This window comes from Halyomorpha halys, unplaced genomic scaffold, assembly GCF_000696795.3.
Source record: "Halyomorpha halys isolate HHAL.00 unplaced genomic scaffold, Hhal_1.1 Scaffold1169.1, whole genome shotgun sequence".
NCBI classification, from domain to species: Eukaryota; Metazoa; Arthropoda; class Insecta; order Hemiptera; family Pentatomidae; genus Halyomorpha; species Halyomorpha halys.
In genome coordinates this window covers 159,310-174,985 of record NW_027116596.1, presented here as the reverse complement: position 1 = coordinate 174,985, position 15,676 = coordinate 159,310, and the positions used below count along the sequence as shown (strand labels likewise).

General features: G+C 29.8%; 1 protein-coding gene across 5 annotated transcripts in view; it reads right to left on the bottom strand.

Moving 5' to 3' along the window:
- Positions 1 to 2,010: 2,010 nt before the first annotated feature.
- The window catches only part of gw (trinucleotide repeat containing adaptor protein gawky), a 50,830-nt gene continuing 37,164 nt past the window's right edge, over positions 2,011 to 15,676 (bottom strand). For 3 of the 5 annotated variants that reach the window (XM_014433201.3, XM_014433200.3, XM_014433202.3), the window contains 11 exons: positions 15,077 to 15,277; positions 13,412 to 13,537; positions 11,883 to 11,987; positions 10,909 to 11,103; positions 10,674 to 10,817; positions 10,257 to 10,426; positions 9,472 to 9,619; positions 8,414 to 8,640; positions 7,579 to 7,888; positions 6,642 to 6,761; positions 2,011 to 6,550 (listed from right to left, as the gene is read on the bottom strand). In XM_014433201.3, the coding sequence (XP_014288687.1) occupies positions 6,254 to 6,550; positions 6,642 to 6,761; positions 7,579 to 7,888; positions 8,414 to 8,640; positions 9,472 to 9,619; positions 10,257 to 10,426; positions 10,674 to 10,817; positions 10,909 to 11,103; positions 11,883 to 11,987; positions 13,412 to 13,537; positions 15,077 to 15,277 (2,043 nt within the window). In that variant the 3' untranslated portion in view covers positions 2,011 to 6,253. The remainder of the gene's footprint in view (positions 6,551 to 6,641; positions 6,762 to 7,578; positions 7,889 to 8,413; positions 8,641 to 9,471; positions 9,620 to 10,256; positions 10,427 to 10,673; positions 10,818 to 10,908; positions 11,104 to 11,882; positions 11,988 to 13,411; positions 13,538 to 15,076; positions 15,278 to 15,676) is intronic. The other 2 variants (XM_067053321.1, XM_067053322.1) reach the window with 2 other exon arrangements.

Genomic DNA, 15,676 nt, shown 5'->3' with positions numbered 1-15,676 from the left:
ACAAACACACACACTCACTCACTCACACAATGCTCATATTCATTGACTTACTAATGAGACTAGACCAAACGACAACACAAAGACTTTTATGACATCTGATACTTCATAGTAATTATATGAACATCATATATACATACATACATATGTATGTATCTTTATATATACACACATATATATATGTGCGAGTGTATATATATAAAAATGCTTCAGGTTCTTTCCATCAGCATCATTACCTATCTCCATTATACATAATATAAAACATATGTCGCATAATAAATCAAAGAAAATTGTTGGTACTGAATTGAAGTATATTCAGTGTCAGGTATGTATAGAATATTCATTTCATGAAGCACAGTTTAATCTACAATTGTAATTAATAAAGACTTTGTTTTGTAGAAGAAGTTTTATTTTGTACTTCAAATGGGCAGCAGTGAAAAGATACAATAAACCAGCTTATAGTTAGTTTTTACATTAATATGAACAAGATAACCTTAAGAAAATTTTAATTTAAGAAAACAGCCTAATTTATAATGATATCCAATCATGCTGATTGGAAAACCAGAAGCATTTTCATATATATACATATATATATTAATTGGGTTCAATTCTTTAAACATAATCAGCAAAAATGTGACAAAACTTTATGCTGTCATTGACGTGACCAACACTCCATCACAATAATTGACCAATGAAACAATTTTTTTGAAAGAAAAAAGAGAAAAACAAATAAAACAAAAATGAAAAATCACAAATAATCAGATGTGAATACCAACCTTATCATTTTTGTGACTCATACAATTAATAAACTTAACCTAAAGATAACAATTTAGTCTAGAAATATTGGGAGCTATAATTTGAAAACTCTGTTCAACTAGATCTACAGGCGCAGGACGGTTTACCAATATATAAACACCAACTTAAAATTTCAGGGAAATTTTGTTTCAAAGTTGGTCTTACTGTCTTAACCACATTATTCTCTCTATGACTAATCAGAACATCACAATTGCTAAACGTATTTTTTTCTTTATGAAATGACAAACATGTTTTTTTAAACATGCAACAAACAAACAAAGGTGAGAAATGGTGATACATTATATTGATTTGCGAAATTGGTAAAGTAACACAAACCTATCTTTTTATGTTGAAATTAAGGTAATCAAATTAAAGTTCAAACCGAATAATTCAATAAATCACAATAGAAATAACATGGCTAAGCCAAATCCCATTCCTCACCATGCTAATTTGTCACTTAAACAGATTTCAAGAAATCATAAAATAATATGATAAATGTATAGATTGACAAAATTTGAATATAATAGGTGTTCTTAATTTTAACCCAATGTTGGGCACTAAGAGATTATATAGCACTTACTTTAGGCACGTTGCGAGTTATATCCATTTGGCCTGCTAATACTGAATAATTAAATAAAATATCAAAACCTTTATGTAATGTCATATAAAGAGCTAAAAATAAATATTTAATCGATATATATATATATTATCGCACTGTATTTAAGACATTCCTGCGCTTGAACCAAGAAATGACCATCACCAATCAGTCTTCAGAAATATAATAATTAAGTCTTTCAACAAAAACTGCAATACAAGAGGAATGCATTATGTGCGCCTTTAACAAAAGATGATTGAGCCAATAATAAAAATGCATGCCAAATTTGAAGTTACAAAGGAATGAAAAATATTTTTGTCAGTTGAAGAATAAAATATAATAATTTTTAAATTAACCTACATTCTATTCTTGAATAATGTGTCTGAAAACAAAATAATAAAAAAATTAATGATAATAGAGAGAAAATTATGACAGTTCTGTGTACTTAAGGATAAATTTTGAACTAACCACTAACTTACGTGATTTACTTATTCTAAATGGTACAAGGATCTTATTTAAACAAAAAAATTGAAATAAAAAAAAAAAGGGGAAATTATTTTTCGTAAGCCCAAAAACCCAAAATAAAACACACTTATTAATTATTAAAAGGACATTGCTGCGCATTTTTTTTTTTTTTTTTTTTTTTTTTTTTTAATCAGGACTTATTCTTTTTACAACACCTATGTTCATATTCTTCCACTCTTGGGAAGTGGTAAATTTTAATCCTCAAGATGTTTCAAAAACATCCACAAGGAAATTACAACCTTAATCACGCATAAAAACATGCTTTTCACTTTTTAATTTTTTTTTTATTTTAACCACTTTCATATACTAATCTAATCAACACTTAGCCCATCACTCTAAAATTATTGTTAATATATTTTATATATTTATATATATATATATTTATTTATTTATTATGTAAAATGTAAGACCACTGGAAGAATACATTATTAAGCTGTTTTCTATCGTTAATGGTAAGGCTATGTCGTTTCAGTTACTGAAGGCGTCAGTATGAAAGGCGACACATTGGTCGTGTGATAACTTAACCTATAGCCACACAGTAATAAGATAACCCTAATACATTGAACACATCTTAATACAGACCCTATTTATATTTACACAATAGCCATTAAATATTGAAAAAATAAGCACTATTTTCAGAAAATAAATATTGATATTTAAATATTAAATTTATTTTAAAAAAATTAAAAAAGACGCGCTTTTTATCACTCTGATTTGTCAACAGAAAATAATAGTTTCAATTAATAAATATAATATTTACTTTACTTTTTAAAATGATAAAATATTGACTAAAAAAAGTTTTCTGTTGGTTCATTTAAGTCTCAATTTTCACACTGTATTTTCATTTTAAGTATAAATGATATGGCTTCACATAGACATGTTTCTATTACTAGTTTCTAAATGAAAACCCTCAGAGAGACTGAACCGCGTACTGACAAGAGTTACTGGGTGCTCCTGCGAGTGATTGTTCGCTTCGTTGTTGTAACATCTGCATCTTGTATATACCTCATTTACCGTTCATATTTATTGCTAGATTAATTATTGGTGTCGATATGATCCCCAGATATGCGAAACACAATACAATAAATGTTGAAATAAATGATTGTCAAAATTACTGTTTTTCGCATTTTTTATTTACTATAAAGATAAAAATATTTTCAATATTGTAAGATGAAATTGTTACTTTAACAAAAAGAACAGTTGTCCCCTTTAACCTTAACAACTACATGCCATCAATAGTCCTCGCAGAAACACCATATTTCTATAAATCACAATAATACTAGGAGTAACCAGACAGCACACTCACGCATTTTTTTTTTCTTTTGTTTATTTTTATTTAATTTTTTATTTTTAAAAACTATTTTAAGTCTATTACTATTCATTTAGAAATCTATCAACACACACGTAATTATCTGATTGCAACAGACAACATACAACATCTAATAATATTTATCATTAATATTAAATATTTTTCAAACAAAAGTGGCACTTGAATCACAAAAATCTTGGGAAACAGGGTTTTTTCATTGCCTATTTCAGCTTTTTCAACAGACGATTTCAAGTTAAAGAAATAAATAACCGATGAAAATATAAAAACTCTTTCCCATGATTCCCTTGTTTCTTTATCTTTTGTGCTTTTAACAACAGTTTGGACAATCAATTAATTAATTAATATAGTTAATAATTATTTTGAACTAAAACTAGCTGACTAATAAAGCTCTGATAAGCGTGCCTACTTGTACCAGAATTATCATATTTTTGTCAATAACGGTTTTTAAAATGCAGAGTGATTTAAAATGTTCATTCGAAGCAAAAGAAAATTAAACCAGGTTTGAAAAACAGGAATCCTGAGAAGTCGTCTATTTAAAGGCAATATTACTGAAAATTTCCCTTAATAAATGTTTGATTAATACTTAAAAGATTTGCATAGGTTCATATAGTAATGGGCCTTGTAAAACATTAAGGAAAATACTTTCCCAAGATGTTCCTTCTTACAAATATTCTATTAATTATAATAGATATAGACTATGTTCAAAACCCAGAGATATGTGAATTGACTGTGAAAAGCCCTTTACCCAAGGCTGAACCCAAGCAATAAAAACAACTTAACAAAGACACTTAACTACAGAAAATAGTCCTAAATATAATAATATATATGTATATATAATGTATGTATTTATATATATATGCGTTATAATATACGGGATACAGCCATGTAAATTGTGTACGTATCACGGGATAATCACGGCGCACAATTGACCAGTTATCGCTTGTGTAAGCCGGTCCTGCCTTTCCCTCTGCTCAATCTTTTTTCATTTCTTTTTTTTTTCTTTTTTTCTATTTTTATAACATTTTTTTTTCTATTAATTTTAAAGTTTTACATAAATTGTCACTATAATAGTAATTATTTTATCACAATATAAGAGGAGATTAGGTGTGTGAGCAAAACAGGCCACAGATTTAGATATCTTAATCCAAAAACACGTAGGTCACATGAAGTATGCAATGACACACGCCTGACTTATAGTTAAGTCCAACATCAGTTCAACATCAGCAACTAGTACTTTTATACATCCTATTCTTCAATGGTTCTTTTTTTTATTGCAATTAAATACCCTTAAAAAAAAAGAAAGTCATCTCTCGATAAAATATAACTGCTTCTGAAATAACATTAACAATGTTTTCCAACTATTCTTCAAACGAGTCTGGTTGCTTATTATTACTTGAAATACTTATTCGCTACTGACTTATATTCCTTTTTTTTTTACATCTTAAAACGTAACATTAATCTAAGATAAATATATTATATATATGTTCCATATATAAATATAAATATATATATATATGTATATATAAATATACATTTATATATATACATACTTAATTCTATAGAAAAAAACAAAAGCATCGTTAAGTGATAAAGTTAATCTTTCCTATACATTAATATTTGGTTGAGGGTTTATTGGCAATTTCAAGAGTAATAGTTTAAGCACACCTATCATAAAAATCATGTACATTGTTAACCAATCTTAAATTCAATTACCTAAACACACGTATTGTAACATGAGATAAACTAAAGACTTGGCATATCTTTTAAATATACAATAATAATAATAATAATAATAATAATATTCAGACTATAAGTAACAAATATGAGAGACATGATTTTGCCACATTGGGAGTGAAGGGGTATGGTGTTAAGAATTAACTAAGCTTGAAGTGAAGTCAAAGGTAGTGAAATTGTGTCTGTGACTTGTGGAAGACTTTCAAATGATATTTTATTTCCCACCTCATTCCCAACAGGCAACACCAAAACCTTTCCACAATTCACAAACCTAACATCCTAATACATTTGCACCATTGTTTATAAAACTACACATAATAAAAATTACTTAAAGTATAACTCTTACGTCCAAACAAATGTTTTAATAAATTATGTACATAAACAAAAACTATGATTAAAAAAAAAATTCAGGTTCCACTTAGAAATTCTATGGTAGCAACGACTGTATTGTATCAATCTGTAGATTAAAAATACATACTAAAAAGCCACTTGCTTGCTCACAGCGCATTGTTATCTTCAAAATATATACAATATATAATCATCAAAAGACTGAAGGTTTAACGCTATACAGCGATAATAGAAAATCTCACTTATATTAAAAATCATTATAATAAAAATCCCAAGAAAAAATACCTAATACCAAACAACATGTGACTTAAATCATTATAAAAATAAAAACAATGTGACAAAGAAAACAAAACTACCTGCTAAATAAATAACCAGAAGACAACCATAAATTCTTCATTATTATATATCTTTCCAGCAAAAGACTTTTTTATAAATAAGTTTAAAGCAAATTTAAACAAATGTACACAAAATTAACGTTACACATAACCAATTTATTTAAAAGTCGATTGTACCTCCAGTTCATAATAATTCTCTTTTTAAATTTATTTATAAAATAGTTCTTTTATCATCTTTAAATATAAATTATTACTTAGTAATATTGAATCGTTTTTCACAAATACTCAAACAGTCTGATTTTGTTCGACAGGAACTACACATGTCGTTATATAATTTAAAACTCATTATTAAATTCATTCTTTAAAATACAATAATTATATTAATAATAAGATATAAGTTCCTGGTACAAATAATTAATTGCATATACTTCATATCATATATATTTATAATAAAAAGGTCATGTGGTGTTTCTGAGATCAAAGTATTTGTTTTTTTTTTGTTTTTTTATTTTTTTTTTGTTCAATAGTTTTGATTGACGTAATTATAGATCGAGAAGAATTTGGTGAAGTATTGAGAGAATGAAGAGGATTTGCCTAAATGGACTCACCACCAAGAAGGTCACCTGGCAAGTATGAATTTATCGAGGATGGAGTATTGCGGTGTTGATCACTATCTCCTGCCCACAGGGAAGCAGCGGTTGAGCTCGCTCCTGTGGCTCCCCAAAGCTGGGAATTGCCCCAGGCCTCCTTACCGCGCCAGGCTGAGCTGCCGCTAGCAGCACTCCCTTGCCCACCAAGATGCTGAAGTAATGACAGCACATCAGTCTCACTGGGGCTTTCAGCAAAAATTGTAGTGTTGCCAAGAACACAATTGTTTAGAGCACCCTGGGCCTATTGAATAATATGAAGAGTTGAAGTATAATTTTAATTTTGAAAATAGAAAAAGCAGATTTTTTAATTTTAAAGTGAGAAATGTACATACCTTATTGGCTTCTTCACGAGAAGCATATTTAGCAAGAGCAATGCCATGGTTTAGGTAGAGATGAAAATTTGATAGAGGCCCATGTTGTAAACATAGGGTTTTCAAAGTCGAACCATCAATCTGATAAAAGGGGAAAAACATATGAAGGGCTAGTCAATAAAATCTGAGAAAACAGTAATAAACTCATCATTACAGACTATAAAAACTTTGGAAGAAAACATAACCCCTAATAATAGATGATGTAGCAGGGAAGATAGGGCTGCATATATTCTAAATATTTAGTAAAATATTTGAGCACAGATAGCAATAATGAATTTTAGCTGTGTCTAAACATATTTTTTTTTTTATTTAATATATCAATCTAAAAATATTTTATCAAGTTAATCAGGTACATACTGTCATATAGTTAAGACTTTTCATTGATCCTAGATTGAGGAGAAAATCAAAACTTGAAAACAACCGAGTACCTTATTTATCATATGGTAATTATTTACTTTCTGTTAAATATAACCCATACTTCACCCACCTTGACTGTTATCAGAAAAACATTAATGAGTATCATCACATTTACTTACCTAATTCATTTAGATTTAAAATTTTGATTAATTAAAAACAGATTAATGAAACCTAAAAATGTTCTCATTTCGATCTTAGATTATATGAATTTGGAATGAACACATTCCATGAAAACAAAATCGCCAAGTCTTTCCATTTTGGTGGTGGAATTGGTTTCTCTAACCATTTCAGTCAGAATTACTAAAATGTATACACTGAGCATTGATGACCTTAGGGTTTTACACCCTAAAGCCCCAGACAACAACAAAACAACTAAAATGTATTAACCCTAAGAGTGCTAAAATATTAATATCATATAATCTTCAACATGTAAAAAAATAAAATGAATAAAAGAAAGTAAATATGATGAGGAAGATAATACCTGAGGAGTAAGATTGCGCAATAACAACCAAGTTGAGCCTGGCTGAGTAGCAGCTGCCTGATTAGGCCCAGGCCAACCTTGCCCAGTAGACCAACGGCCGCTGCTAGACAGTGGTCCCCAACCATTAGTAGCCTGCCCACCACTGGAACCACCAGTAGGTTTGGCTGGTAAACCTGGAGGAGGTCCTCTTTTAGGAGCCCACAATTCAGACGAATTAGTTTCCCAAGTTGAAGCACTATTTTTTCCTCCACCATTATTTGATGTTGATCCACTACCACCTCCACCTGCTCCACTAGAATTCAGCTTCACACTATATCAATTTAAAAAAATAAAATAAATAAAAATGGGTCAACAGATAATATACAATGATATACTACAGGGAGTAGTAGTAGGGTTTAAGAATAAGGATAATTCTCTAGTTTTCCTTTTGTAAGGCAAGTAGTCAATAAATGAATGGTTTAGTTAAAAGCTGTAGAGCTTTTCTACTCAATCAGCTTCAATACTAAAAGCATTATTTATATATGCAACTATGAGTGTGAATGTAAATTTATGAAAAATTGTTCTGAACACTTATAACTATTTCAAATTGCAGAAGTGGATGAACAGAATTCCACTGTAAGTTGAGAACTGATAGTATTCCCTTTTTTTTTTTTTTTTGTCCATAATCGGTTTATTTTGGAAACTAAACCTATTAAACTATCTACTCTAATCAGTTTTAGGTTAATTATATTTGAGTAATAGAATATTCAATTGATTTCTTAAAATTAAAATAGATAACTAAATGAAAAATAATATTATTAACTTCTAATCTTAAAGAAGATAAATAAAAGCATACCTAGTGTTAGATGAAGATGGGGGTGGATTAAAGCTCCAAGTAGAGGATGATAAGCCAAGAGAAGGAATGATATCCAAGGAGGAGCTGGTGGTAGGTGAGGCTTTGCCAGCTCCAGTACTAGTTGATAATATGTGTGTATCCTTTATTGAAGGTAGGGAAAGAGGAGACCTCACAACAGAGCCTGGTGTAAGGCTAGGGTCATCCTCAATGCTTTTCAATGGGTTGCCCTACAAGAATAAAACTAACATTAATAGAACTCCAATTATAAATCTGCTAAGCTAATGTATCTGAATGAGCACGATTTTGAAAATCATATATTTGTATTTCATGTTCGAATATTGCAATTATTCAGATTCATAATTCGGATTTAATGATGAGAACTGAAATATGAAAAAAATGGGACATCTATTTTATTTTACACATGCATTTATTTTTTATTACATGTGCTTTTAACAGAAATTAATTGAATTTATTATTTAATTAATGACTCTTTTCTACCCTATTTTTTTAATCAATTGAAAAGATTAATTACAGATATGAAATACTTAGATGTTTTTAAAATTCATTTGAACTGACTGCAGTTGATATGAAGTAATAGATACGAACCCCATTGTAATACTTTCAAGGCCAGCATCACCTGTATCAACTCAGGTAGCAGTTTTTCAGTGTTAGATAAGATTTAAACTCATCCCTAGTTTTCACATAACACAAATAACTGGAAATCTATTTTTGGTTTGATCATCATACAGATTGACTTTAGAAAGGAAAGTAAGAAAAAGAAAACCATTCCAAGTATTTATGTAATGAACAAACCATTCTTCTTAAATTCTGTCTACAATTAATTTATTAAAATACTCCCTGAACAAGAATTTATGAGTTTAAAGGCTATTAGAAATAAATATACAATAGTAAAAATAAAAACATAACAATAAAGAAATAACTAAAAACCTAGGAAAGATACACATATCACAATAATTTGATTACAGAATATTGAGATTTAGGGAAGGTTTAATTAATATTGTACTGAATAAATGAGATAAAAAGTTTAAACTTATTACCTTCCAAGGTTTTCCTGGTTCGAACTCAGGAACAAGATCAGAGAATGCTTGAGATGGAGGTTGACTGGAATTTGGCCAATCCTTACCAGATGCATCATCACCAGCTGAATCAGGCCAACTGGACTCACGATTTACAGAAGACCAGGTACTGTAATTGACAATTGGAGACTTCTAAATAAATGTAATACCACTACTTCTATATTTCTATTACCAACATTTTACCATCTTGCTAATAAATAATAAAAACAAAATGCATAATTTGTGTACATGGTAAGGTATTTGAATGTTGTCGTTTAGAAATTAAAAAATCATTTGAAGAATTGTCATATGATCATACGAGTTGGTGAGAACCCAAGGAGCACAAGTGATATTATTGGGAGGATGAACATTTTTGCTGTCTACCTGTACCACAAATTTAAGCTTCAGTATAGATAAGATTGTGAAATTATCAATAATTTACTAATGATGATTGATAATTTCATAATTATGCCAATAATGAAGCATAAATTTGGTTCAAGCACATATAGATAGCAAAAGCCTGTTATTCGTAAGATTGTCACTAGCACCCCTTGGCTTCTTACCCACTCATACATTACCTGAACTATAAATACGGTAAAAGTTAAAATTAGTTTCAAAATGATATCAAATGATCTTAAAATAAAATAAATCTAATGCTGTATACATTAAACTTGTTTATTATAAGAAAAATAAGGGGAAAAAAGAACATGTGATGTATACATGTAAAGATGTTAAATATTATTTTTTTAAAGTTATTCAATTATTACCCATCAGCCTGCCCAAGTAATAGATTGGTATTGGGTGAAGAGGAGCCCTGAGCTGACTTAGCAGTTGTACCAGGAGCTCTTGAAAATTCACCTGAACCAATATCTGAGTCTTTTTCAAGTGCAGGTAACTTCCACTGATTTAATCGTGACTGTTGACTAGTTCCACTAGTCTATAAAAAGAATGCAGGAATTTTAATATTAAATATGTACACCATTTCCTGAATATAAATATAAAATAATTATTTTTCATAAAAATAGTTAAGAAATCAAACAATACTGATCAAGCAAGATATCACTATCATATAGTGAGGAAAATATATTAAATTTGAAATACAAACAACCTTAATCGGCACTAAGAACAATTAAATATAACTTATGCTCACTTTGAAACTTTAATAAATAGAACAGTAAACTAACCGGAGGATCTTTGAGAGAAAGATCAGAAAAATTTGGATGAAGACCAGAAATTGGTTCATGCAATGAACTCTTGAAAAATTCGGTGGTTGGTGGAGTGTGCTGTTGATGCTTGACATACACAGCTTGCTGCGCTGCTATCTGATTCTGAAAATTATAATACAAAAAAAAAAATTTATGAAAAACAAGAAAACAGTATTAAATAATAATTCAATTTTTTGTTTGAATCTATAAATACCTGAAGATTGGTAATCTGTTGCTTAGTCTTCGTAATCTGTACAGATAATTGTAACAGATGATTTGAGCTTGGTTTACCAAGAGGATTAACTTGCATAACTGTATGGTGTTGCATAAGCTGTTGGAGATTCTTTATCTGTTGTAGAAGTTGATTCAATAAAATGAGGGTTTGTGGAGCTAATGGTTGATTTAAAATCTGAAGAAAAAAAAGCAAAAAACTAAATATTATCATCTCAGTAATAACTATCTGATTTGATTTATATTAATTTTCGTTCCTGAAATTTAAAAACATATCATTGCTCAAGCTGTAACTCGGGAAAAAAAATTTATACTATTTAAAAACATTTAAATCAATGATTTATACTAGATGCAGTTCAAGAATATGCTTTAAGTCAGAAAAATCATAGAGGTTTCCTACAAAATGATGATTTAAACAAGATGACTTGAAAATGAAGCGTTGATTTTATTAATTTATTCGATTTTAAGCATTATAATAATGTTGTTTATTTTCTTAGTTACGAGATGTCACAGCTTAAAGGACTTCATCTAAACTTGAAAAAAATGTATATGATTATTTGTTTTCAAACAATTCCACAAATTTCTCCTCCCGATTTATATGAGATTATCATTACCAACTAATGGTTATTATCTTAACTAATTATCATTATCTATACCAACTAATGGTGTCTTAATGTATGGGAAGCAGTCCAGAATGAATTTAAGTGTATCTTTTATACTGAGTGAATCATAAATATTTTAGCATGTTTATCGTTTATAAGCATATACTAGAGAAAGAGGAGCTTTTCAGGAATATTCAAGGAAAATATCAATAAAAATTCAACATTAAAAAATTTGCTAACAGAATAATGAAAAAAAAAGGTTAATATACATTGAACAAATTATATACAATAACGTGACACAAATAAAAATAAATATTATAAAGAAAAGTTAATGAAGATTTAAATAAGCATTTACCTGGGGGCTGAGGTAGCCAGTTTGAACTGCCATTTGAATCTGCTGAACTAGCATCCTAAGCTGCTGAGCTGATGGTTGTTGAGTTTGTTGCGTCCTTGAAGATTGCTGTAATAAATATAATTGCTTCATCATTAAATTTGTAAGACACTATATGGAGAAATTAATTCATTTAATACAATTAGGGGTTCAACATAACTTTTTTACAATGTTGTAACTAAAACAAATTATGTAAACAGTTACATAACTGTTTTTTTATAAAACTACTAAGAGTGTTACTAATCTTCCAAATAGCTCTCTATAAAACTGGTAGATATTGAAACATGAGTTGATTGTAATATATTTTATATCATGCCATTTCTCAATTTCAGGTGCTTTTTAAATATAGCTCGATTTAGCTGTCTTATTAAAGTCTCCTCTTCCCGTTTTAAGCAAATATTTCGAAAGTGATATAGGACTGTCGCTCCTAGTGGTCTTAGTAGGGGGAGTATGGCCGTGCAGGATTACTTTTTTTTTTTGCTTTATGACCTCTTCTTAAGAAATTGTGATGTCATGCATCGACCGACCTACTCTCTATAATTATCTGTTTGAAAAGTCAGATAAGTAAGGCTACCACATGGAGGGTGGGAGAGGAGGGTTTCACGCCGTTTGTAACTAACTAGGTTTAACTTGGAGTTGAGCTTTGGGGCTCCACTAAACCATCAAATTTCTCTTGAAATCCTAAATGCTCCTTACTTTGTCACAAATCAAGTCATCCATCAGTCACACTGTTTGCAAATTTCAGATACTTTTTTAATATTGCTGGATTAAACTACTGTTTGCAAATTTCAGATACTTTTTTAATATTGCTGGATTAAATTATCTTAAGTCTCCTATTCCCGTTTTAAGGATTTACAGATTAAGGATTGATTTTAAGGATAAGCCGCAATTACCTTTTTTTTTTTAACAAGAATATTGGAGAGAAAAAAAAAAGTATGAGCAGCAGAGCTTGTATGGAAAACAGACAAAATTAATTTAATTTTTTCATTTAAAAATAAATAACGTGGTGGAGTAAACCCTGAAAAAATAATGGGATTGGGGAAATGTTAAGACACATAAAATACACTTCTCCAACACCAACTGAATTAACATACAAATTTTAAAATCACAAGCTTGAATTGGAGGGACGAAAGCGAGGTACAAGAATTCAAAAACAGTGAAAAAAAAAATATTAGGGAAGGGAAAAAAATATTTCCATAAAATTACTCTCCCTTTCATATGCACTAACCATTGTATTTTAATTTAAATCAATTAAATTGAGATGTAAGGAATACTAATTGTTACGATAAAGGACCTGTGAGCTACAATAAAAAGATTAATAACTACATATGACAAAAGTCTATGGTAACTTTTTTAAAATAAATAATTGGTAAATTATAAAACCCTATGAAATGATTAATCATTACACTTTAATAAACAACTAAACATATATGTTCATTAACTTTGGGAAGATATTATAACTACAGATTTATATCATCAAATAATTGATAAACCTGGGCAAAAGGTTGCTGCTGTGGAGGTTGTTGTGCAAGAAGCTTCTGCATAACAGCTGGGGTAATTGTTGCCAAGGTAGGCCCACCTCCTGGCCCGCTTCCACTTCCGCCACCACCTCCGCCCTGCTAATAGAAATTCACTCATATACAACATAAAATAATTAACATTTAATTGTCTGGTGCCCTAATGATTTATATTTCCCCTAATCATTTAGACGTCAGTGCCTTGTTGTTAAAATGCCTAAGGACTTAACCAACAAAGAACAGAGCTTGACTCTAATTTTCACAAACTTAGTATTACTTATCCAAAAAACTCACAAGACAACTTGTTCAAAACTTTCTATTCCAAAACAAACCATGTTGTCCAAACAGTACACATTCATTGAAACAATAGTAATCCTACAATGGTACTATAATTCCATAATCACTCATTGGTATCATTGAGTAAATTTTATTCACATAGAAGTAAATAATATTTCAACTGCATAAAATTATCATTTAGTGTTAGGTATATTTAAAAATAGGTTCTTAAAGAAACCCTTATACACAATTTTAACTTATGATTGTCATAACATCTACATTTCTTTCTGTTCTACAAAATATTCTTCAGTTTTATATTACTTCTATATTTTTTATTTTAGCTAATATTTCTTATTCTCAATAATTTCCATTTCATATTCAATTCTTACATCCATTCCACATTATTTCAATTTCTATAATCAATATGTACATAATTTTCATATTACAGACAAGCTATTCTGCTGCAATATATAATTTTTTTCATTATGTCAACTTATTACATACATAATACATTAGAATAATTATCTGAGAAACGAATAATAAAAACCACAAGTATAATTGGATACCACAGGGACTAGTCTAAGAGCCTCACTAGTGGGGAGCTACCAAGTAGATTGGAAGGATTACTACAGAAACAAAAACAGAAAAATGGCAGAAAAATGTTTTGGCAAGGAATAGGACCAAAATTTTTTTTTTTCAAAAGGTGAACTGATAATATTCTTTCTTATCTGATAGGATAAGTTCTTAAAGGGAAGAATTTTGCTTCAAGAAGTGATCCAGCATTAGGCAAACAATATAGTTCTTATTTCAGATTCCATAGAGAAGTTGTAGCAGGCTGTAACGGAATAGAACAAAGAGCTCCGTAGACAGAGTATGCTTATCAGCACTAACAAAAACAAAATCCTACTAGTAGTCAGGGAAAGTTGACTCAGAGAACCTGAACAGGATAAGCAAAGTGAACTCTTCCTACTGCCTGATCTGCAATATTGTGGAAGAGAGAAATGGACAGAAAAGTGAAGCTGAATGAAGGTGATGTGAAGTAAGGTAAAGTAGTAAGGTAAAGAAGTAAGGTAAAGTGAAGGGAATGTGACTCATACTCTACTAAATAATCACTAAAATAATTAATTTTATTCAAGTTATTTAGCTTTAGTATTGAAATTAGTTAATTAGTTAGTTAATCCAAAGATTCATCAAAATCAATTTAACTTATATTTAACAGTTTAAAATATGAACATAGGAGTACACACTGATTAAAATATGATGGAAGATAACAAATAACAACCAAAGGGAAAAAATCTGTTATGTGTAATTGAAGTATCATGCATTTAACAATCATGGTATCAAAACATAAAATTAGAATCTTACTGGATATGGAGCAAGACAGATAGTTTGTTGAGGTGAAGGAAATGCATTCATAATCGCAGCATGTTCTGGATCCAAGTCACCATGTCGCGGCCATCTCTCACCACCACCTCCACCACTTAGTCCTCTGTTTGTGTTCAGCTGATCTAATGCATCTTCAAGACTCATACCAGAACTTCTTAATGCACTTTCAATATCTTCTTTCTATTAAATCAATATAAAAAATAATTAGTATTTTATATATTGGATATCCCACAAAATGAATAACTACCAATAAGTATGACAGTATATTATTATTATTATTATTGGCGTGACAGATCATGGAGGTCCAAGGCCTCGCGCATTGTACTAAGGAAATACATTGCGTGTTTCCTGAGATGGTTTTTTCAAAGGGTGGGTTTGTCATTTCCATGCCTATTTTTTGTGAGTGCCAACATTGGCTAATGGGCCTCTCATTGCCCGGAGGAGGCTGTGAGTGAGTTTTGTATAATTTTATGGTTGAAAAAAAACCCTGGGTGGGGCCGGGGTTTAAATTCACAACCTTTGGGTTGGTAGACAGGCACATTGCCAAGCTGCTACCGTCACCCTTATATCAGTACATAC